Genomic DNA, 26,440 nt, shown 5'->3' on the forward strand with positions numbered 1-26,440 from the left:
TACCAAAGTACTTAAGCTTTTTATGCCTTTTTATTCCTATATAATTACTAGCATGGGTGCCCGGTGGTGCCCGGGTGTTTGGAGGTGTGTGTTGAGCAAAAAAAAAAAAAAAAAAAAAAAAAGTGGTAGTAGGAAGGCAGGCCCGAACTCGTACCGTGAAGGAGGAAAAGAACGGAAAAAAAATGCTGTTACGACGACCACCAAAGCGGAAGTGACGTAGGTTTATATTAAGGCTAGACAATTGAAAAGAGGGAATGATTTTCGAAAATATCGGTGAAAAAAGCGACTCTCCCCTGTAGAAAAGTGCTCAATTGAGAGTGAAGATATTAATGTTTTTAGCCAATTTTTCGGTATTTGTTGTCTGAAAAGTTGAGCTTCAAAACGATACTGATCTTGTGAAAATCCGTCGCCTCTATTGAAAGTTTTAAGCAGACATGCAAACATACATACATTTATATATTGATAGCTCAAATTTTAGACCCAAACCGATTAAAAAGCTTGCCCTATCTCTGAATACCCTTTATGTAAAATTTCAAATGTTTAGACCAGAAATTGTCTGAGTAATTTGGTAGAGACCGCAGAGGTTAATTTTTTTTTAAATTTTGACTCCTATTATGACCCCTTAACATTTGTTTTGGGCTCAAATCAAGTTATTAAGTTAGATCCATGTCCAACGAACCTATATCTAAAATTTCAATAGTTTATACCCAAAATTGGCGGAGGAGTTTGGTAGAGTTCTCAAAGGTCAAATCGTTGAACTTTGACCCCTTAATTTCTGGCCGAAAATGGATTACAAGGATTTTCCCAAATCTCAGTACCCTGTATATCAAATTTCGAATCTGTAGGCTGAAAATTGACAGAGTTATTGTGTAGGGAAATGTACACACACACAGACAGACACTTTCACTTTTATAGATATATAGATAGATATATATTTATATATCGTTTTAATAAAAACCAAGATATTAAGGAATGGATTGATAGCAACAAATAGTGTATTTCATCGTTAGTTACAATTGTTTCAAGACTATTCGGACAAATTCAAACATTATGCTGTTTGAAAATTTTCACAAAAACAGCCTTTCGTCAGACTTATTGAATAAAAAACACTTTAACAATAAAACATTATTGAAACCATTTCCCTTATAAGGAAAAGAAAACAAGCGAAAATATTTTACCTATATCTCATCCTTGCAAAGTTTTTTTTTTTTTTTTAAAAGATTTCTTTAAAAAAACTATATATATATATATATATAACTAAAGCCAAGTCAATTAATGTTTGTTTTCCAAACACTTTTTTTCTTACATACTTTAATTACACAAAATACATGCAATTAAAATGTACTTTAAATCTGGGATTGAGTTCTTTGAAAAAAGTCCTGTTTGAACTATTGGCAATTTAAAACATTTAAGTTCAGAGTAAAAATGAGTATGTCCTGATTCAGATTTGAACTCACAGATAGGAAGCAAAATGTAATTATCCACAGACACATGTCTTGTCATTCATGACTCATCAGCATGGTTGAACGTAACAAGATTCGAACTTAGGATTCCAGAGTTTGAAGCCTGAAGCTCTCACACTGAACTAATTCTGCTGATGAGTCACAGACAATGAAAAATGTATCTGTGAAAAATCAAATTTTAAAAATATATATGCTGCTCCCCATCTAAAGAGAAAATTACTGGCAATTAGTATTAAGGTAAAATATCCTTTGTATAAATAATTGAATTATTTCAAAAGTATTGCAAACAAAATAAATATCTATACCTATCTCTCTTTCTCTCTCTCTCTCTATATATATATATATACACTTAATTTTAGGTAAACACATTATGTGGTCATGACAATAACAAAGCTACCGTTTGTCAAATAATGACCATAATCGGATAACCTAAACTTCCGATTTCATGGAAACATGACCTCAAAAAAAATTTTTTAACCTGGAATTATAAATCAATATATGACACCTGTCACAATAAAAAAAACTACTTTCTTTTTTTTCAAATGAAAATTATTACATATTATGGCGATCTAAATAATGAATGCTTTGCTAACTCCATTTAAGGTTTTTAGCTTTGATGCAAAAAATGATTTTAAGGATATTCAAAAACAAAAAGATAGCAATACTCATGCTAACAAAATCAAGTCAAGACTTTTTTGGTTCGGTCTATGCTTGATGGCATATCAATCACAGTCAAAATACGAAATAACCGGGTGGGGTGGGGGGTGAAGACAGGTTAAATATCAAAACTTATTAGTTATTGGAAATGATTGATTGCTATTTTCATCCCTAGCCATGTGTGTATTTTTACTGGTGTTACTCTATCTGGTAATGTTAATTTAGAAGTGTAAGCCATTGAGTTTCAGAACAGTTTCAGATGGTTCGCTGTTACACACAAGTCCTGGGAGATGACTTGTTTGTAGTAGACAGTTCCACAGAACAAAATATTCTTACAGTGTCGAAACCCGGGAAAAGAACATGTGAAATTGCTCCAGAAAAGGTTTAATATTTATGAAGCAATTCTGGTTTCTGATTGGTTGGTAGCAGAACGTGAATTTATTTGATTCGTCAGTTCTTAGCAGCATCGTTTATAAATAGAATCGTCCGACTGTGTGGGATCATACCCCATTATACCTCAAAATATTGCAACAGTTAACTTAAGACAAAAAAAATACCAAAATCTGAATTAAATTACTAATGAATAAAGTTTCTTTCCTAGAACTGCTTGCATATGGAACTCTGTACCGCGGGCCTGCTTTCCAGCTGACAACATGGTCGTTTTCAAGTCCAATGTAAACAAGTTCTTGATGAGCCGTCCTCTTAAATAGTCAACTTCTACCCAATTTTCACCACTACTGATCACTCATTAACCCTTATTCTCGAGTGTCCTTCAACCCGTGATAACCCCCCCCCCCCAAAAAAAAAAACACCATATTACTTTGTTTTTAGTACCCTCTTCTGCTTCAACTCTAATATAGTCAGAAGAAGATGAAATGGAAAACTCTTGGAATTGGATCTTATACATATGGTTTAAATTTCATTAAATTTGGATATACATGTTTAAAGTGTTAAGAGGGTAAGAGGTAGGAACACGTAGATATTCGTCATGTGAAAGGTAACAGAGATTCGGAACCACTTTCATTGTCTCATGAATTTCATCAAAATAAGATATATGTAAACGTTATAAAGGAGGATCAGCCCCCACGGTGCACTTAAAGATTCAAGAATACTTTTATTGACTTTACCAGTAAATTTTACCTAAGAACACACCTTTAGATTTTGTGCAGATTCTCTAATTTGTTTTTTCTATAGGGAACACAAACAGTCATTGAATTATATATATATATACGCATTTGGAGATTCAGGAATACTTTCATTGTCTTTGCCAGTAAATTTTACCTAAGAACACAAACATCAGATAGTTATAGAATCACATATATATATATATATGTTCACGTTCGCCTTAGGAAGCCTTCCCTTTGTAAGCAAAAAGTACTGCTTGTTGGGTTTGAACGTGATCAGCCTCTAAAATTCATCCCCATATGATTGCTCTTGCTCTCGTCTCTTTTTTTAGATTTTATCATTAAGGAAAACAAATTACTAAAAAATAAATCCCTCGATTCCAATTTTGATGAGTGAGGGCGAAACATGTCAATTGACTCGTTTTGATTTTTTTCTACTCTATTTCCCTACTTTTATTTTTTAGTTGCTATCCATTTTCCTTTTCTCCTCGATCTTTTTTTTTTTTTTTTTTTTTTTTTAAATATAAAATGAATTCCGAAGGAATACGTCTTCCCTTCATGATTGCCTTAATAAAGTTTTGTACCCCCAAGAAAATCATGAAATATATATATATATATATATATATATATTACAATAGAAAAATGCGAGCATGAAAAGTAATATGGTTAAGCTTAAACATTGAAAAGTAAAGGACTAGTTGTTAAAACTGGGAAAGGAAAGAACAAGATATTCTAGTGAAAAAATATAACAAATTTATAACTTAAAATATTGCAGCAATAAGAATTGATTATATGTTATAAATTGAATTAAAAAAAAATTCTTAATGCTGCAATATTTTAAGTTATAAATTTATATTTTTTACTAGAATATCGTGTCCTTTTCTTTTCTAGTTTTAACAACTAGTCCTTTACTTTTCCATGTTTAAGCTTAACCATTTTAGTTTTCATGCTCACATTTTTCCATTGTAATCCATGATTTTTCCAAGCTTTCAGTAAATTCACTTGTTCTTTGTTTAATTTCAAACTTATTTCTTTGCCCCCATAAACATAACATGCACATATGTAATAACAATGTACGGCACTTGTCTGCTTCAATGAAATTCCCCAATTATCTTTCTTTCATTGTCTCTGTTTCACTTGTTACCTATCTTTTTGCGAGAGTGGTGAATTGGTAGCAACAGTAAGTAGTCGCTGAAGTGGCGTGGTTGCTAGGAAACCAGTCATAAAAAATGTTGCTCACCATACGTTTTTTTACAATTTTGAACGCCAGTAAATTCATCATAGCTTTTGTTTTACTCAACGAAAATTGAAATTTTTTTTTTTTACAATATAGCTGAGAAGGGGATCTATAAACTGCAATAATTGTTTGAAATTTGGTCGAAAAATCAGTCAGTGGTGAAGTTTTAAAGCAGTTCTAAATGACTAAAACTGACACTTAACCATATATTCAAACACTGTAGTGTTTGAATGGGATATATATATATATATATATATATATATATATATTTTTTTTGTTTTGTTTTTTTACAAGTTGACTATCACCGAGTAAAAGGCAAAAAATGCATCCAAGTTCAATAAAGAAAATTCTATTTAACAATGAACTCTGACAGACCAATGGAATTACTATTTAAAAATTAAACTGGATGCACCAAAGAAAATACTATTTTTAAATAAACCATGACAAGCCAAAAGAGATGCTATTTCAAAATTATTCTTCACAAATGTAAGAAAATTCTATTTAATAATGAACCGTGACAGACAAATGGAATTACTATTTCAAAATTAACCTTGACAGACCACAGAAAATGCTATTTTAAAATTTATTCTTGACAAACAGAAGAAAACTATTTAACAATGAACCGTGACAAACCAATGGAATTACTATTTCAAAATTAACCTTGACAAACCAAAGAAAATGCTATTTCAAAATTAACCATGAACGAAAAAAAAAAAAGAAAAAAGAAAAAAAGATGTCCAAATTAAGCATCACAAACCAAATAAAATGCTATTTCAAACGTTAATTTTTGCATGAAAGTGTTGCTGTCCTCTCATATACAGTACTTGATATTCCCAAATGGTCACTCGTCTGGTCCCAACTAGAATTACCATTGCTTAACTTCAGTTATATTATTTCAATCTATGTGTTAATGTGATTATTCCCGTCTTTCACTAGAATAAAGATATTTCATCACTGATATTTGTATTTACATAAATAAAACATTTAACACATTTACAAGTTTTGTTTGTGACTCGGATAAAACTATGTTACGTAATAAGTAGGTGAACGAAAGTTAAAGATTAAATATAGAAATGCTGGTCATAGTATCTCATTGTTGTAAGCATTTATGACGGTGTGAAAAATTCTGTTATATTTTTAATTAAGCAGAGAGCGACGTTCGCATTAAAACGGGTCATGTAACAAATACAGCACTTTGTTGTTTACCCCGCTAAAAAAATTTCCATTTACTGGATACGCATTTTAGAGAATTTTAAATAACCCCATAAAAACCGCTTTCTCCCGATATACATGGGTGAATTTTTTTTTTTATTTATGTGTAATTCAAGAGAAAATTAAAAATTTACTTCCCTGTAGAGAGCTGAACTCTCAGCCTTCACATTATGAAAGTTTTTTGTTATATTTGTCACTAGCAGCTCAGCCCAGCTTTACTCGGACCCTATATACTGTTCATAATTTATATTATATTATATATATATATATATATATATATATATATATATATATATATATATATATATATATATATATATATATATATATTATTTGTTTTTGCAATACGTTTTGAATGAATTTAATTTACAAAAGTGCATTTTTACCTAAATGCGGGTTAGGAATAATTTTCCCGTTAACCAACCTGGTACACCCACATGGGGAACGGCATACATATTGTTTTTCAAATATAATTATCCACTGACACGTGTTTCGTCATCTACAACTCATCAGAGTTGCTGATTCTTGCTAGATTCAGTCACTCTGATGAGTCGTAAACGAAACATGTGTCAGTGGTTAATTATATTTTAAAAACAATATATATATATATATATATATATATATATATATATATATATATATAAAATAAAATTATACTTTGTCCCGGCAGCCGTGTCAAATGCATATCTTATTTTTCTTTTATTAATATTATTGGAATTTTTCCCCTTTTCCGTGTACATATTTGTGAATTATTCCACGGATTTCGGCCTTTTGGATTATTTTGGACCATCTTCCAATTACGTGATTTCCTTGGATTTTACTTGTGTGAATGGAAATTTAATTAACTTTCTTGGATTTACTTTTTTGGATTTTACCGTCATTGGATACTTTACCTTTCACCAGACTATACATTCACGTGAAATCACCTTTTTCTTCACCATATTCCCTCTGCTTCACTTTTTGTTATCAACTAAGATCTTTGACTTACTTGCAGTTTCATCAAATACTTTTGCATGCAAAATCCGATCCCGCATTTTGCTAATTCCTACCCTCTGATGAGAAGGAAAGTATTTCTTCGAAACTCTGCGGATTAAGGACTATCCACTTATTAAGTGTTTCTTTAAATATGTTTTTAACTCTTTTTCAAAGTGTTTCTTAATATGTTTTATTAACTATTTGCTCCTCCGAGTAACCTACATCTAAAATTTCAAGTATTTAGACAGAAAATTGGCGGAGGAGCTTGGTAGAGTCTGCAAACGTCAACTCTTTATATTTTGACCTCTTGATAGCCAAATTTTCGCCCCAAAACGGACTGAAAAGCTTGATGCATGTTTGAATACACTTTATGTAAAATTTCAAATGTTTAGACCAAAAATTGGCTGAGAGATCAATTTTTTTTTTTATCTTTGACCCAAATTTTGACCCCTTAACATTTATTGTTTTAGGGCTCAAATTAAGTTAAAAAATTTGATCCCTGTCCAAGGAACTTATATCTAAAATTTCATGTGTTTAGACCCAAAATTGACAGGGGAGTTTGATAGAATTTTCAAAGGTCAAATCGTTAAACTTTGACCCCCTTGAAAGCCAAATTTCTGACCGAAAACTGATTAAAAAGATTTTTCCAAATCTCAATACCCCTTATGTCAAATCTCGAGTCTGTAGACTGAAAATTGACAGAGTAATTTGGTTGGGAAATGTATACACACACAGACAATTTCACTTTTATAGATATATAGATTCAGAACTGCCCGTTATACCATGTTTCTTAGTGACCAGATAAAAGGAAAAACATATTTCATTACTTTTAGTGATAACTAAGAGGCCACCCTATATTGCCTGGTCATAAAATACGCTTAAATATTACATTTTAATTTATGCAGATTTCGTATTTATTATTATAGAGCCAATTCTCTGTTGATTATTATATTGTACCTAATATATAGTAGCGAGATAAAAAGTTAAAAAAAAATTATTTGTGTGTCATCAGCTAGAATCGAAACCAAAACATTTAGCTCTCTAGCAGTATTCACGACCATCTGAGCTAACAACACATTCATATCAAAACTTGACAAATTAACGTAGTTAAACGTATAAATGTGTATTTGCACATGTGTAGAGCATACACATTATGTCTAAGTTCTAAGTTTTCAATTTTTATACCTTAGCAGCTATTTTTCTGGCTAAAAATCAAATCGATTTTTTCAACAGGTCTGAATACCCCATATATCAAGTTTCAAGTCTGTAGACCAAAAAATTGAGTAGTTTGCTAGAGACTGTTATGCACACAGACAGACAAGGTCACTTTTATTTACTCTAAATTCAGCTCCAAATGCTATGTAATTATGCACAACGTAGAAAATATACACAAATAGAATTGTGCGTATTTGTTAAATGAACCTCATCATCCAATATGAAAACAGAAAAAAAAAGCAAAAAAAAAGCGAATCAATAAAAGTTTGTTTTTAAAGTAATATGCAAATTAGTTACTCTTCTTGAAGTCACTGGTATTTTCAAGCCTAAGTATATATGGACATTATATCACTTTTAAAACAGAAACAGGGTCTTTTAATATCAATGTCAGTGCAACAAATAACTCAACTTTATATATGTATAGATAAAATGATTTTTTTTAAACAGAATGAACTGTTTTAATCTAAATCTAAAAAAAGACAATTTCAAAAAGTATAACCTCTAGCGTGTGACGGTTGAACTAATCATATGTTAAAAATTTGAATTGATTTTTCTGTATTTTTGCTGTAACTTTATTACCTTACTAGTTGTACGTACCAAGCGTTGCTAGCATTTAGTGAATTTATTTTAGCTTTTATTTGTTTGCATATAAACTAGTGTTGTGACAATTAATCGGAATCTAAATCGGGAAGCCGAAAAATCGAAACTTTTTGGGGTATCAGAATTGGTATCGGAAAAATCTGTGCCCATTTTCTGATGCCAAAAACGATTCTTTTAATTATCTATTTTTTTTATTTGATTTTGTTTAAGATAAAACTTCCGACTGTTGATAGTAATAATAAAATAATAAATATTCATTGATTTTAAACTGCCAGTAAAACTAAAATCTCCCATAAGTGTGTTTTTATGTTTGAGAAAATATATGCACATTTAACATGTGTTTTTATGATGATAGAGAAAAAAAAAAGTAACAATTTTACAGTTAAATATTTAGAGATTTATAAAGAATCAGAATCGGTAATTCTATTGGAATCAGGAAAAATATTGAGATCGTCCCATTATTAATATAAAGTAAACAATTCCTATTACATCTTTCAAACTAAAAATCAGAGTTAGCCCCCTCATTAATTTTTATATTTAGACGCTTATTTTTATATTTAGATGTTTATAGCAGAAGTCTGAACTAGACTAAATATTATTTTAAAATAAACTGTAGCAATACATTTTATTATATTACCAATAACATGGTACAACAATAACAAATAAAAATTGGCTAATCAGAAGCAAAATTTGATCCGTCAGCTTAAACGATATTTGCGTCTGACTTTGAAAAATTCAATAAAGTAATTTTATATGTTAAATATATTTGAAAGTGGAGAAGACTTAGTTGCTTTGGTTTATAGCATATAAATTGTTTCTGGATAATTTAAAGTGCTTATTATGAGATTCATTTGTTGTGTAGACATGTATGTTGAAATTACATAGTCTGCAAATGATTCTATAGATAGAAACTGGACAGGTACTATGTGTCATTTACACAGCACGAGTCCAGCTGTTTCTGCTGTCTAGATTGTCTGCTGTAGATTTTGTTCAACTATTATTATATAGATATTTAAAAAAAAAAAAAAAAAAAAAAAATGAAATCAGGTAAATTCCACAGTAACCATTGGTATTAAAAAGTACTTTAACCAAGATGACTTCTATTCTTATAGAATTTGAACCCGAAATTTGGGTAGGTGAAAGTTTCAACTTTGAAAAAAGAAAAAGAAATTTGAGTGTTTTATTTTTTCCTTCTTTTAATAAAATATTTGCATCTTAACGTGTTTCAAAGACAGTTTTGTCTATTTATTCAAAGTTTTAAATAGATTTTAATGAGGATTCCAAGAGCTTTAATACCAATTTTTTTATAAGAATTTTGTATATTGTTTTGCAAAAGGACATCCCATTGATTATTATTTTTTTTTTTCATTTTACTATACCACATACTTCTATTTTCAAATGTTTTTATATCGTATATATAAAAGCTTAGCACTGAGTCTTTCTAGTCGATTGACTTCTATGGTTGCAATTTTTGGTTTCTTCAATTTTCTCTTGGAATGCTGGGACATGCTTTCAACTAGTTTTTCATAACGATTTTTCTTCATAACTTTTCATTTAAAAGATTCAGTTTTAAAAGCTCAACCATTGAAAATCTCACAATTCTGATAATAACCGTATTGTCTATTGATGGAAATTTTCTTTTTGAAAAGACCTCAAATTTCACAGGACTATTCTTATTCCAAGCAGGTCAGACTATATATATATAACTCAAATGACCTTGTAACGAGTGATGTAACCCACATTCCGGTTTATGACATCCGGTTGCGCATGCGCGCATAAACATTAACCCATGACAACGTAAACAAATAAACACAAATCGCTTCTTTTGCAGATTTTGACCTGCGCACTGAAATATTAACGTTATTATTTCGAAATTATTATTTAACATGGGAAGAGTGGGGGTGTTTTGCAACTATTCTTTATTACAACTATACTGTCACTATTTTCTTACAACTAAACAACTTTAACCCGTTGACAAACATAACAATTGTAGTAAAGCCAAGACTACTACTACTCTCTATCCGTCCCTTTTTCTTCCTTCCTTCTTTTTTTATTTTTTGTTTACATTTCTAGATACAAAATAGTTGTGTGAGAATGGTGAATTTGTTGACGCATTTGCTAATCTGTTTCAATATTAGTTTTATTTTATTTATTTAGGTTTTATTTTTTTGCTTCAGGTTTTATCAATTATTTTTATTTAGATTTTAAGTGTCTATAACTTAATTGAAGGATTCCAATATGGGTTTTTCATTCTTATATTTCTCATCGGTAGGTTCATGTGCGTTTTTGCTGCTAAATGACTTTCGTCGGCGATCGATTCGTAGGAAAATCATGTTTAATTTTCGATTTTTGAGCGATTATTTGGAAAAAGAGGTAAATTTACATGAATAGGGAGGATTTTTTTTTTTCATGTTTGAGTGATCCGTCCGTGATTTTTAATTTTAATATACTTTCATAGAAATGTTTCTGTTATGTCAAAAAAAAAACTATTTTCTCTACGTCACAAGTGTCATGCTCATACATGAATTCCATAGCTAATATAACATACTGACCCAACGGGTCACGGGTAGTCTAGTATATATATATATACATGTATATATAACAGATGACAGAGAGGGGAAGGCAACACAATCTTCAACTAACACACATAACAGTGCCACTCCTTTAAGAAAGCAAATAGTAATCAAAAAGTTTTATATTAACAGAATTAGCTGCTATTATAAAGAAATATGTCAATACTGTGATGTGGGTCAGAGAGAGAGAGAGAGAGAGAGAGAGAGAGAGAGAGAGAGAGAGAGAGAGAGAGAGAGACAGACAGACAGACAGACAGACAAACATACCTCACCTTGTACCTATTTATTATGCCTCCCCACGGGACAGAGTTAGACACCAGGGTCGTTTTTTAACGTGGAGAAAAGGTACAAAAATAAAAATTGTCTCAGTCGTGAAGGATTTCTCCTCCACCGAAAGAGAACAAGAAATAGAAGTGCAGCATCTGAAGAACAGATACTACACTTTGATCTTGTCCCGAAGGCCAAAACACATTTACCATTTATTTCACTATGTATACCTCTCATCCATCATTTTAATTTTGAGATCTTTCTTTGAAGGGTATTTATAAATACCATAACACACTGATATAAAAGTGAACATCGTATTATACTAATATACTAAATATTCCTGATCCCGAATGGTCTCTCCTCTTATAACAGAAGACAGAATAAGTACTAAACTAAAGTTGGCATTTCCCAGTAAAGAGGTAGGTTGGGAAGTGTAGCTCATGTGACCAGTAATAAACCAATACTATGGAGAAAGTGCTCAGATAAAATAATTTGAAGAAAAAACGAGTAATTCCTTAGTTTGCACGTGTCGTCTGAACGCATTATTCATGTTGGGTATTACTTAAAAGCAACTTAAAAAATAAATAATGATTTACAGGGTGGAACAATGAAATTGTTGCCCTAGAAAAGATGACATGGTTCCATTTTCATTTGATGAAAACCGGTTTTCTTTTTTTGTTGCAGGCCATCTACTAGTTAGCCAGTTGTGTACAAATCCCAAGAGTGATAGGAGCCTTCTATCATGCCTGAAGGTGATACAATGTTCAACAAGTAAGATTGGAGATGCACCACTGTATAACTCATGCTCTCTACCGATCCTGGTTATGACAACAGCACCCTCAAAATGCATCGCTGGATTGCCACGAATAACAGGAACGTGCCCAGGATGATGAAAACAAAGTATTTGGCCACGGTTATGGTCTTTGGTGTGGTTTCAAATGAGGGTCACATCATGCCACCTCACATCTTCAAAGTAAGCTTGAAAGTTTAAACCAAAGTGTACGTGGATGTGCTGAAGAGTGTGGTGATTCCTTGGTGCAATCAGGTGGCCTTAACAGACCCTGGGTGTGGCAGCATCACTCGGTGCCGGCCCACAAGTCCAAAGAGACCCAGGCTTGGTCTTAGGAGTGCTACAACTTTGTACCCTTCTCTCACTTGTCTCTCTCCTCCCCCGACCTGAACCCGCGGGACTACTTTGTTTGGTCATATGTCGAAAACATCACCAACATGACATCCCACAACACCAAAGCCAGCCTGATCGCTGCCATGCAGTAAGTATTCGCCAAGCTCCCACAGGCGTTTGTGGAAAAGGCATGCTCCCAGTTCTGGACCTGTATTGAGATGGTGATTGAGGCTAAAGGCTGCTACATTGAATAGATGTCAGCTCTACTACATAATCAAGTTACCTGAATTGATTTTTTTAATAAAAGTTTTAAAATAAAGCTGCAGTGATGTTTTCTTTAACCACCCTGTACATTGATCCACCCTGTACATATGTTCACTTCATTCCTGGTAGGCAGAAGTATCCGAGGGATGACTTCTATTTAACGCATAGATGGGATCCTGATTAACAAGACTACTTCGCGTCAGAGCCGGCCTATGAATAAAGCTTACAAAAACTCTCCAAATTGCACAAATTGAGGCCTTCCTTCGAGATAAACTAAGGTCATACACAGGATTTTCCTTGATATAATGACAATAGTTGAAGTACTTTGAACTTTAAATTTCTTTAGTCACATGGTAGCTTCCTTCAGTCTTGACAGACTATGGATACCCATTGTAAGGGTGCCTGCGTGTAGAATTTTTTGTGACAAGAGTTGTGCAATCTCCAATGACACCCTTTCTGAGTCTGTGTTACTTAATACCAGTAACAAGTGGAGGTTCAGGACGACTGGATAAACAGTGAGCACAGAGTGCCTAGAATTCTCAAATGGTCACCCATCTGGTACTAGCCAGTCTCAACGTTGCTTAACCTTGGTGATCTGATGAAAACTGGTGTATTATTCCTGCCTACTCCAATCAACCAACTTCTTTTTGCCTGCATAGTTTGTTAAACATATGAGGGATGTTTCAAAAGTAATGCCTCCTATTTTTATTCTGCCAGAATGGATCAGAGGAGATTGCAAATTGTATTGTTATAACGACTGAACTTATACATTCATGACCTGAAAGTTTAATCTCTCTGTTTCAAATATTGACGGTGTAAGACTAGACAGCAACGCCTGTCATGGAAATGCCTCAGAAGCAGAAATGCATCATAAATTCCTTCCACGCAGAAAATAATTGATCAACAGTCACAAGCGCCTGTTGGATGCTTACAAAGCCAATGCAGTCAATGTCAGCACAGGGTTTGTCAATTTCAGAGTGACGACAGAGACGTGAGTGACAAAGCACGCTCCAGACGTCCATCACCCCATTGCTGGCAAAAGTGTATTGACGATGGCCGAGAATGTAGAAAAATAGCACGAAAGGTTGCTTGTTTGAATAATATCACTTTTGTCTTTGTAGCTCTTCAATGTTTTAGTTTTTGAGTTAAAAAAAATAGGAGGCCTGACTTTTGGAACGATCCTTGTACAACAAAAACACAAATATAACAAAAAACTTTCAGTTTTTATCATTGACTTAGAGCACTTAGACATTAACTAAATAAAACAGTTTGAACATCAAGTATTTATATGACGATTTAAAGACATGCCAACTTTCATATTTATTCTTTCCAGCAATTTTTCAAGATGAGATATTTTTTTTTATTTTTATTATTGTTTCTGCCAAATGTGAACACAATGTTATGAAATTGACGAAAAATAACATTTGTAATCCTAAAAATAAAGAAAAAAAAGCGAGAAAGAAATGGGAAAGATAAAAAAAAAAAGAAAGACTTGTAAAATTTAAATCAATAAAACTAATAAGTTTATTTTGATCTTGGCAAATTCACAAAAAGAGCAAACCGTTATAGCATTAAGAGCTAAACAAGGAAATTCCCCAAGTGTATGAGATAAACTGTCAATAGAGATTTTAAACTGTAGGAAGTGATGGTAGCATCAATCGTTACGTTCATAACAGAATCAGACTGAATGGATGCATCACTATTAGATTGGATCAACCACCAAACATTTTATATTTTTTTATTAAATAATAGAAAAAAATATATCCAAACTGTAAAAAATATTTTATTTTACACTAGCAGGTAGACTCAGCGTTGCCCGGGATTGAAAAAAAAAAAAAAAAAAAAAAACTCTTGCAAAATTCTATCCCACGTAAACAAATTCTTGATGAACCGTCCCCTTACCAAATTTCCACCACTAACTATTACTATGTTGTTATCCCATTGACTACTGTACACTCAATAACCCTTATACTGGAGTGGCCTCCGGGCCTTGATAAGTGGTATGTAAAAAAAAAAAAAAAAAAAAAAAAAAAAATTAGATTTTTTGACCCACTTTTTTAAAAAGTTGGCTCAGTTTACTATTTTGCAATGCTTTAAAAAGAATTTGACTTTGTATTATTTGGATTAATCAGAGTATTGTTCTCATGTTGACTTATTTTCACAACGTTTTGGCCGATGTAACCTCTGATCTTATTCAGCTGCATCTTGTTGAACTTCAGAATCTTTTTGCCGAATTCCATGTAGATTCTCAAGTTTGACAGAAAGTTGAAGGTTACATCAGCTGAAACGTCGTAAAAATAACGCTCAAGATGAGAACAATAGTTCAAATAATACAAATTATCAATCCTCATCTCAAAAATTCAGAAACAGAATTTAGCATGCTTAATTTGATAAGTGACGTGTTGTACTTTTTAATAAACATGTACTCTATAGTAAATGCGTACTTGTTAATAAATTAGAAATAATTTCTTCAAGAAAAGAATTTGGAAGCATACATGTCTTTAATTATGGAGATAAAGAAACGTGTATACTTTTCTTGCACAAGTTGATGCTCAATCTAAATGCTTTCGAAACAAACGTCAGTATCAAGAAAGCACATATGCTCCGCAAATGGTCCGCAAATGATAAGGCAGTACAAAAAATGGTTTAAGAAATTCCACCGTGGTAATGAGAGCATTGAAATTTATGGTTTTGCTTGAATTTGTTGTATGATTGAAATTTAATTTTATTGTGTCATCATATTGTATACACGTCTTCCCCTTAAACTTTAACCAATTTCTATTATTTGGATTCTTTGGACTATTAATCTCATCTTGAGTATCATATTTGCAATGTTTCGGTTGATGTAACCTTCGGCCTTCTTGTTGAACTTGAGAATGTTTTTGTTGAACTCGGAAATTTGAACAGAATTTCAAACAGAGCTCTTTATTTACTTAACGGGGGTAGAATGCTCTCGTTCTGTCAGCCATGATTGGATAGAGATCCTAAATAATTCACAATTGTATTTTTCAGCCGCCCACATGAATAAATCCTCATCTCAAAAATTCAGAAACGCTTAACCCATTTGTTGTCTAGCAAGTAAATATTTGAATGCAGGAAGAGTGCATATATTAAGAAATAGGTAAAAAAAAAAAAAAAAAAAAAAAAATGAAACAAAACAACGCAACGTAAATACAGAGGCTTACATTCATTTATTAAAAAAAGAAAAGGAAAAAAAAGCTCATGTTTATAGAGAAGGGCTGAAAAAAAAAAAGAAAATCGAGAAATCCTTGATTTACGAAGAAGAAACAAGATATAAATAAAAATATTTCTTACCTGTTCAACCAACAATTGAGCAAGATCAGGCTGGGATGTCTTTAATTCGAAGAGCTTGGTAATCAAAGGATGGCTGAAAACCAAAACAAAAAAACAATGAATTAAAAATAATGAAAACAGGCCGCCCAGTGTTGCCCGGTTGTACAATATGCTGAAATTTATATTTTAATTTTTTTTTAAATTCCATTTTCACCCCAAACAAGGCCACTTTGATGTAGGGGGCTACTATAAAGGACATAAGTTGCAGGATACTATGTAGGGAATTGAGCAGCGAGATATCTGTTTACATTACACTTGAACTTCTGAATGTCAGTACAGTTGGGAAAGCAGGAACTCGGAAGGGAGTTCCAAAGTCTAACAGTTCTGAAACTATTAGAGTAGAAGGCTTTCTTACATCTAGGAATCTCCACTGTGTAGGGGTGGGATTTTGCTGTTTGTCGGGGGTATTTACGTTGAGGGGGTACAAGGGCTTGTAGCTCATCGGAGCATTCACCTTTAAAATACTTGTAGAACAGGCAGAGGGATGCAACATTATGTCGATGGGACAGAGGTTGAAGCTTAGATGACAGTTCAGGACCTATCAGGTTGCAACTTTTTTGAATCCTGTCCAAAAGCGAGAGACTAGTAGCAGATGCACTAGTTGTGCAGATTTCATATTTATTATAGAGCTAATTCTCTATTGATTATTATAGTGTACTTATTTGATAGTAATGATTTAAAAAAAAAAAAAGACTAGACTGCCATCAGCTAGAATAGAAACCAAAATATACAGCTTTCCAGCCTTGTCCGTTAGTATATGACCTAAATCCATACGTATATGAAAACGGCAAAAAATTGTTTAATTTATAACTGTTAATTAGCGCATGCGCAGAAAGAAATGGGAGTAGTAGAATTACACCAAGGTCAATGTTTTTTTGTTAATTTTGACCCCTTAGCAGCTATTTTTACCGGCTAAAAACCAAATCAAAAATGTTCCACAAGTCCAAATACTTTATATATCAAGTTTCAAGTCTAGACACCAAAAATTCAGAGACAAGTTTGGTAGAGAATTTCTGCATACACACACAGAGGTAAGGTCAGAACCATTTTATCCTAAATGCTACATAATTATGCAAGATGTAGAAACTATGCATATATAGAACTAGGGGTAATAGTTAAATGAAACCCATCATTAAATAAGAAAGAATAAAAAAATTAATAATTAATGGAAAGTTCGTTTTTCAAAGAGTATGTAAATTGGTTAACCTTTATTGAGTCGCTTGTATATAAATGACCGAGTATATTAAGAATTTGATTTCAATAATTTTTAAATGGAAAAAAGTAGGCTTTTAATATAAATGTCAACTTTATAGGTATAGAGATAGATAAAGATCAATTATTTAAACAAATTCAACTTTCTCTAACCGTGGAGCTCATTAGTCAAATTTTGGAGGTATAGGTTCAAATCCTGTATGAGTTGCATTTTCATTTTACGTTTGGTCTACATTAATCGTTTATTGGCCACACAAGCATTAAGGTAAAAAAGTAAATAAATAAAAAAATCAGTATAATCTATACTATTAATAAAATTCTAAATGTTAATTTATTTATTTATGTGTATATATATATACATATATATATATATACATATATATATATATATATATATATATATATATATATACACACACACACACACATATATATATATATATATACACCAATAAAACTTTCGAACGAATGCACCGAATTGAAAAATTGTTTTTTTCCTTGAAAGGTGTGAGTCCCTAGATTGTCCTTGCTTATATATGGTTCGTAATGAACAACGCAGAGTCACACAAAAAGCCCGAAATAAGCGTTTTTAGGCCGTTTCATGCCATTGTCGAAAATGTTACCTGCCCATGTCAACGGAATTTAGCCCTATCTGTATACAGTCACGGTAACATCTTTCAGCATACAGACAGGACTTATGACGCAATGGATAACGTGTCTGACTACAGATCAGAAGATTCCAGGTTCGAATCCTGGCAAGTTTGTAATAATTTTAACCATTTTATCCAACGTTTACTCATTATATTTACCCTTAGTTAGGGTATTTTTGTTTTTTCAGTGAGTTTATTTTGTGCATATGGGAATTTCCCATACTCCGAGTTCACAAGGTAAGCGTTGATGGTCAGACGATGTTGAGTGTACTTGATGTTGTGTTTGACTCGGCGTTGTGTTGACGTGGCACAGCCGATAGTACATAATATACAGCAGGAAATAAATTCTAATGGTCAGCATATACAGACATGAAAATTAACTTCTTAAAATTGTTCAGATATAGATTTGGAAACTGAACTGAATCAAAACAGCAGACTATTGTGCATGCAAAGTGCTCAATATCTTTTCAAACAGAGCTTTAAAACAATTTTTTTCTTTATCTTAATCCTTTACTGCAATTTCATAGTTTCATCATTCTTCAGAACTAGAAGTATTTTGAAAGTTGATGGAGAAACCCCAAAATTGTAAAGAAACAAAATTCATTTTCACACACACACACACACACACACACACACACACACACACACACACACACACACACACACACACAGTTATTAGCTAAATAGTGCAACACACTTGTATCTCAATATTTTTTTGTTGATCCTTTCTTGTTGCCTGTGTGTGTGTGTATAGAATACACGACCCAGAATGGATAAAATGAATTCTACAAACAGAACAGTTTGCACCATTTCTACGTCTCCTTACAAAAATTAAATTCAAGATATAATGCTACTAAACCTCATATCTATAATCCGTATTCAATACTGATCAAAATTCACTGTTTTTTTATTTTCATTCTTCAAACTCTTTGGCTTAACATTCACAGGCAACATGAATTGGAATACATTGAGAACATTGCATAAAAGATGGGCTCCCTCTACCATGCTAGAAAGCTACTCACACCTGACAGTATCCTATATCTCTACAAGCCACCATTCACCTGTGCATTGAGCATTGTTGCCATTTTGAACTGGTGCATCCATCGCTAATTTCTTCAGTTCAGACAGAGTCCAAAAAAGAGTCTCCAATTTAACAAGTCCCACACTATCGGCCAAGCTCCAACTCCTGCCCCATCACCGCAATGTTGCATGCCTGTTTTACAAGTATTTTAATGGCATGTGCTCTGATGAACTCATTGCACTTGTACCCCCTCAATTTAAAATAGCTTCTTTCCTCAAACTGCTAGACTTTGAAATTCCTACCATGCTTCCTTGACTGTGCTGACATGCAGAAGTTTAAATGTAGCCAACATCTCGCTCATCTCTTTACATAGTCCCCTATAAACATGGTTCCAAATTGCATCCAAGTGGCTTTGTTTGGGTTGAAAAAAAATCTTTAACAATTTTTTAGATTTAAGGCCCCTTGGGCCTTAAGAAATTGAAATTCAAGGAATTTTTCTTAATTGGTGTCTATCAAATTCAATATGAAACCAATATATTTAAATTTTCAACTGGGAGGTTGTGCCTATATTACGCTCCTCAAAATCTCTTTAAATATACTCTAATGAATTTGAAATTTGTGGAATATGTATTTAATTAATTGATTAACTTGTTAAAATTTCGCAAAAATCGCAAGTATCTAAATTTCCCAGAAGAGGTTCCACCCTTTTGTATGAAACTAAATTAAGATCAATATAGCCCACCTTTGAATCTCTTTTGTCTAGCAGCTTTCCAAAATGTATAATGGTCGGTTAATTAGTTTAGGATTGAATGCTGTACATACAAATCTATAAACATGTACACAACACTTAACTTTATAAAGATGGATATGCTTTACCAGTAAACAATTTAATGTTTAGAAAACCAACTTGTGCTATTATGCGAGTTTTTTTTTGTTTTGTCTTGTTGCTTGCTCAATAAAATACTTGGGAGGGAAAGAATATCTATGACCGGTTTTGTTTAAAAAAAAAAAAAAAATAACAATCCTACCACCAATCAACCCTGATACTACTCAAAGTGATTGAGTCTATCTCAACAAACAAAATCTGCATCTCACCAAATAAAAAAAATATAATAAAAAAATAAAAGCTAAATCGAGGAGTCTTCCAAATAAAAAAACTTGTCAAACTGGTTTTTAAACAAAAGGAAAAAATACTGGCATTATATTTTTTTTTTTTTTTTTCACCCATTTACTTTTGTTTATTCGCAATTAATCGAAATAAAAGTACAGCCATTTTTTTTCTTCCATTAACTTTAAATTTCTTTTAGAGAGAAAAAAATCAAACCCCTAAAATTAATAATCATTAATAGTGCTGTTATTTATGTAGATCTCCAGAAAAATAATAACAAACAAAAAATTTAATAAATTATCCCATTTTGACATTAAAATATATATTTTTTTCTTTCTTATTTCTACTTTTAGATCATTTAAAATATCTTATCCGAAAACTCCCAACACTAGCCATGCAATCGGATGACACAAAATCTGTTAATATTATTTTAAAAATCTATTTCCAATCATCAAATTATTTACAATTTTTCTTATTATTCTAAAATCTATTTCTAATTATTCTTTCGGTAAAGAAAATCAATGGTGTGAACAATCAACGTTGAAATACAAAAATGTTAAAACTTAGAATTTACCGACAGACATAATAATAATGTTTTAGAATTTTTGAGATAAGGAGTGATAATTTGTATTATTTGGACTACTACTCTTATTTTCACGTTTCACCCAATGCAACTCCTGACTTTCAAATGCATCTTTTTAAACTTAGAAATCTTTATGTCAAACTGTGAAACCTATACAGAATTTCAAACTGAACCCTTTATTTAATTTATGGGAGTAGATTGTTCTCACCTCATCAGCCATGATCCATCAGGATAAAAGTGTTAAGTAATTTTTTATCTTATTGGTCTCCCGACAAAAGGAGGGGGGGGCCTGTCCATTCGTCTGTCTGCACTTTTCTCAATAACTATGCATTGGAAATTTAAAAAAGTTTTGCACAAACATTAAACATGATACGAGTAAAAATGTAAGAGAACAGATTTTCTGGAAAAACTCCGGTTGCCCTCTAGAGGTGCCTCTCAGGTTAAAATGGCTAAAATTGACACTTTTGTGCTTATTAAAAAAAACATTGATGCCTTGGATTTTTATAAAACTTTCTGAAAAGTTGTAACTAACTAATTTCTATATAATTTTGTTTGTCTGTACTTCACGATAATTCTTGGGTGTTCCCCAGGGACTCTTAGGGCTAATAAAAACTCCATTTTTGGGACTATTTTACCATATTTGTCCAAAATTTTCTGTGTATGTCTATTTAGCAGTTTTGCATGGTGCTGAACTAAAATTTAAATATGTTAAAGCCTTGGGATTTTTGGGCTAAATGAGGAGGACAAATGATGGACTTAGTCGTTTCTCTTTTTGCATGGTGCAGAACTCAAATATGTTAAGGCCTAAAACTGTACTGTTTGTTCATTTTCACCAGGATTTGACGTCCCCTGGGGACTTTTGGGCTAAATGGGGTGGGGTGCAAATGCTGAACTTAGTCCTTTTTTAATGTCTCGTTCACTGTGCACTCACGGGGGAACATGCATGCTTCACTTGTTTCTATTTATTCTCACCTGAAATGGAGATTGAACCGTCAACCTTCAAAAGAAGGTCACTTAAACTCATTGATAATGCATTTCTCTCTTGTGCAATGGTTCCACAAGTTATATTTCTGCCTATCTGGCTAAAACTAAAAAACTACACTTACAAACCTTACATATTCTGATTTAGTATGACTGTGCTGGTTATCATAAAAAAAAAAATAAAATAAACAACATTCTAATATTATTGCAACCAATTTTATTATGCTGAAAGCATCGATATTTGAAATTCCGTTAAAAAAAAAAAACAGATAACACATACAGAATTTTTTCAAATAAATGAAATATTTATTTTTTTTATCCAAATTTTCAGCTCCATCAGCCTTTCTCAAGGTGATGCCAGCAATTTATTTTTCATTGCCGAGATCTTACAGCTAAGCCAAACGTTGTCAATTTACTCAGATTTTGTTGAAGAAACTCTTTTTAAAAGTTTTACAGTCATATTGGGATGCACTGGTATGAGTGTACAAATATTGAAATCAATTTTTATTACAATAGAAGCATTGGAATAATGAGAAACGATGCAGATTTTTTTTACGAAACCAGATGACACGATGCAGATTTTTTAAAAATAAATGAAATTTGGGTGAAAAAAAGAATCTTGCATTGTGTTATCCGGTTTCTTAATAGATTTGGAAATTACTCTAATATTGGTTTGTTTGGGGTCACTAGGAATCAAATTCATACATGGCTGAGTTGGGATGAGTAGTGGGATCACAAAATCTCTTTCTTTATTTTTACTGATAGTTGTTTGAAAAGCAACACTGAAACTAGATCAAACAGTCAACTGTTGATTACGTCCCCCCCTTTTTTTTTGCATTCTATCAGCAAAGAGACAAGATGTGAGTTCAAATCAAAAAGTAAGGTAAATGAGAATATGTATCTAAAATATAAAATCAGCTCAATGATAAAACCTTTAAAACAATCACAGCTCTTATATTTTACTTTAGAAATAAACAAATTTGATATATTCATTTATATTATACTAGCCTGGGTGCCCGGTGTTGCTTCGGTGTTTGGAGGTGTGTGTTGAGCAAAAAAAAAAAAAAAAAAAAAAAAGTGGTAGTAGGCAGGCAAGCTTGAACCCATACCACGAAGGAGGAAAAGAACATGAAAAAAAAAACCCTCCAAAAAACATCCTTGCCATTGCGTTCATTGCCAAACCGGAAGTGGCAAAAAATTATTAAGGCTAGTCAATCAAAAAGAGGGGATGACTTTCAAAAATATCTGTGAAAAAAGCGACCCCTCCTTGTAGAAAAGTGCCCAGTTGAGGGTGAAGGAATTAATGTTTAGCCAATTTTTCGATATTTGTCGTCCGATGTGTCGAGTTTCAAAACAATACTGATCTTGTGGAAATCCGTCACCTCTGTCGAAAGTTTTAGACAGACCTACATACATTTAAACAGAAAAGTGAGATTTATATTATAGATAATAATAATGGCATAATCGCGTTCACACACCGGTTCTCATCAGATTACCAAAGTTAAGCAACGTTGAGCATGGTTAGTACCAGATGGGTGACCATTTGGCAATTCTAGGCACTGTATGTGTTCTCCATTTATCTCTGCATTTGTTTCCAGTTGTCCTGTACAGACGCTTCACTTGCTACTGGTATTTAACAATATTGACTTAGGAAAGGTATGGTTGGAGATTGCACACATCCTGCCACAAAAATTTCATGCGCAGGCACCCCTTCGTGGACATCCATAGTCTGTCAAAGACTGAAGGAGCCCCCATATAATATATACATTATATTTAACATCAACAATTCTTGGAAGGTATATAAATGAATCTGTAATAAATTAGTTAATTTCGAAATTATATATGTATATATATATATATATATATATATATATATATATATATATATACTTGTTTATTGTTATATAAACATGCTCACATCCCGCTGCTACAAATAGCCACTTGTTTCAATCAAACAACAGATATCTGTTGTTTGATTGAAACAAGTGGCTATTTGTAGCAGCGGGATGTGAGCATGTTTATATAACAATAAACAAGTATTATCAGCTCTTTTTATTGAGCACTATCTAACAACCTCGTTGAATTCATTAGTCCATTACTTTTGAATATAAAAAAACCCGAGTATATATATATATATATATATATATATATATAAATATAGGTAATCCAAGTTAAGACTATTTGTAGAATAAAAATCTAGAGAATACCCACCATCTGGTTTATATAATAGTGCTCAATAATTAATAGAGCTATTAATATTTAATTATACAGACATGAACTAATTATATATATATATATATATATATATATATATATATGAGAGAGAGAGAGAGAGAGAGAGAGAGAGAGAGACTACAGGCAACACCGGGTAGCCTTGTTATTGATAAATAAATCTTTTTGCATAGATGTCATGTATTGTTTACATGTGACATACGTTACTTGCAATCTTCTAATAGAAACTAAACTATTCGATTACTTTTGTCAGAATAATGTGTGATTTGATTGATAATACTTATGTTGATTGATGACTTTTAAAATTTGGTTTTGTGTTGGCATTTTAAAATTAGCTTATCTGTCTCCTTGTGTCTATCCAAACATACTTTATTAGAAGATGCATATATAATTAAATAATAATTATTCATTTTTAACTACAGACACTAGTATTAATCATCAATGTAGGGTAGCAAATCTTGCCGGTCATGAGATTCGAACCCAGCCACGAAGCCACCTTTTGCTCCATTTGCCGAGTCTCTTTCTCAGGTCCACCAAACAATTGCCATGGAAATGAAGGGAATTAAGAACTTTTAAACGGGTAAGTACATTAGGTAATCTAGAGTGTTTGCACAAGCAGAAATCATGAACATTGCATGAACGCTAGTTGACTTAGTTATAACTCCTTATCCTATAGGAAATCCTATAGGATAAGGAGTTAAAATATTTCTAATTTCTTTGTCTTACATAAAATAATAAAAATCTTTTGATCTGAAACTCAAACATTTCACGTCATAAATTTTTTAATTCTTGAATGACTAAAATTTGATTTATTTGCTCTATCTTGTATATCGAGCAATTCTTATTCAGGTGGGATAATACTTATAGAATATTACTGTCAGTAATATCTTGTAAATCTTATTATCACAGGTTCCCATACCAGCTGATTGTTGGATAATTTTATTCTGAAGTATATTATATATATAATCTATTTGATCTAATGATCCTTCTTGTCTAAATTTGAACAAATTTGCATACATCGGACTATTAGTGATAGTAATAAATTTTCAAAAAGAACAAGACAAATATGACAATTTTAAAGAGGATTATTTTTATGGTCACAATGGAATCTATCTTGTTCTATAGTTTGATGGCTTGGACACCTATGCAACAGTAAGATGCATCACTTGACGGAACAAACACAAGGATGTTATGAGTTGCACCAAACATCAGGTGAGAGAAACATGCAACTAAGAAATGCCTATATGGACACCTTTTTCCTATTTCAGTCTCATTAAGAGAGAGAAGGCATTGACGTATTGTTCAATCCTGGAGAAGTAAGTCAGAATGTGTGAATGACACCTTCCCATGCAGTAAAAGATCGTCTGGAAAACTTCAACATACCTAAATTGACCAACTTGTAGAAGATTTGGGATGACATTTGGCATCTGGAAAATCTGTTGATAATGATGTCTGACAAAGATGGTTAGAAGGAACGAATCGGAAGAATCTGAGAAGAATTCTTAATCTAATTGATCGACACAAAGATTTGTTGCATCTTTAGATGGTTGCTGAAGATTTTCCCTCAACATCGATGACTTATTCCTTGCTGACTGAGGTATGTCTCTGGTCCTGTGTAATTCTAGGAGGTTCACCATCCCAGGCCTTGCCTTCTCCCTTATACAACAGGAGTATGACACTCCAAGCCTTCACGATTATAATGCAGTAACATGCCAAGTCAAGCTAACCAGTAATCACTTTTTCAGAAAGTTTTAAGTCAGATTTTCCTATTCCTAGATGTCTTGTCATAGACCTGTACACGCACACATAAGTACACACACACACACACACACACACACACACACACGATGTAAATGAGCAGAATTTTTTTTTTCTTATAACTGCTCACCGGTGCAACAATACCTCGGAGCTGCTTTCCAGCTGACTATAACATGGTCATTTTCAAATCCAACGTGAACAGGTTCTGGATGAGTTGTCCTAAAATAAATTAATTTATCAAATTTCATCATGGTACTCATAAACCTTATGCTTCAATGGCCTCCGAGAGATGAAGAAGGAACGCAGCAATTATTTTAAGTAAAGATAATACAAATTCCATATAACGATAAAATACTGATAAGAATAAGAACAACATTTCAGATCCAAAAGAAATCCATTGTCATCAAGAATGCATTTCTCATGACTGATTCGATTAAGGTTGAATATTTGAATGTCAAGCGAGTTTCATCGGAAGATAAAAATAACAATTTTCTCACACCGTTTGCATAGTAATAAAGTAAACATTTTTTTTTTTTCAATTTAAATTTTATATAATTAGAATATTTATTATTTATGTATACCACACAATAAGAAAAAAAACATATAAAAGATTTAATTGAAATTTATCATGGCCAACAAAATAAACGATTATCATATGTACAGAATAGGTATTTGTTTGGTCTTACATCAAGGTCTTACATTAAGGAGGACATGATTGAGCTCTCCGGTCCACAGGTGTTTAATCTTGAATGATGAAACCATGATTGTTTAGCCATCGGTTATTGGGGGGGGGGGCAACATTTTTTCATTAAATATTAGACAACGTGTGTC

The 26,440-nt window shown here is 32.3% G+C and overlaps 1 protein-coding gene and 1 non-coding gene across 2 annotated transcripts in view; one reads left to right on the forward strand and one right to left on the reverse strand.

Moving 5' to 3' along the window:
* Nucleotides 1-26,440, reverse strand: part of LOC145254560 (heat shock protein 75 kDa, mitochondrial-like) — a 421,952-nt gene that overhangs the window by 19,977 nt on the left and 375,535 nt on the right. The window contains exon 17 of the mRNA XM_080113123.1: nt 16,026-16,098. Within this exon, the coding sequence (XP_079969249.1) occupies nt 16,026-16,098 (73 nt within the window). The remainder of the gene's footprint in view (nt 1-16,025; nt 16,099-26,440) is intronic.
* Nucleotides 17,968-18,040, forward strand: Trnac-aca (transfer RNA cysteine (anticodon ACA)). Its single transcript has one exon. It is a non-coding gene; the product is annotated as a tRNA-Cys (tRNA).

This window comes from Euprymna scolopes, chromosome 3 (genome assembly GCF_053919585.1).
Source record: "Euprymna scolopes isolate OS-2025 chromosome 3, ASM5391958v1, whole genome shotgun sequence".
NCBI classification, from domain to species: domain Eukaryota; kingdom Metazoa; phylum Mollusca; class Cephalopoda; order Sepiida; family Sepiolidae; genus Euprymna; species Euprymna scolopes.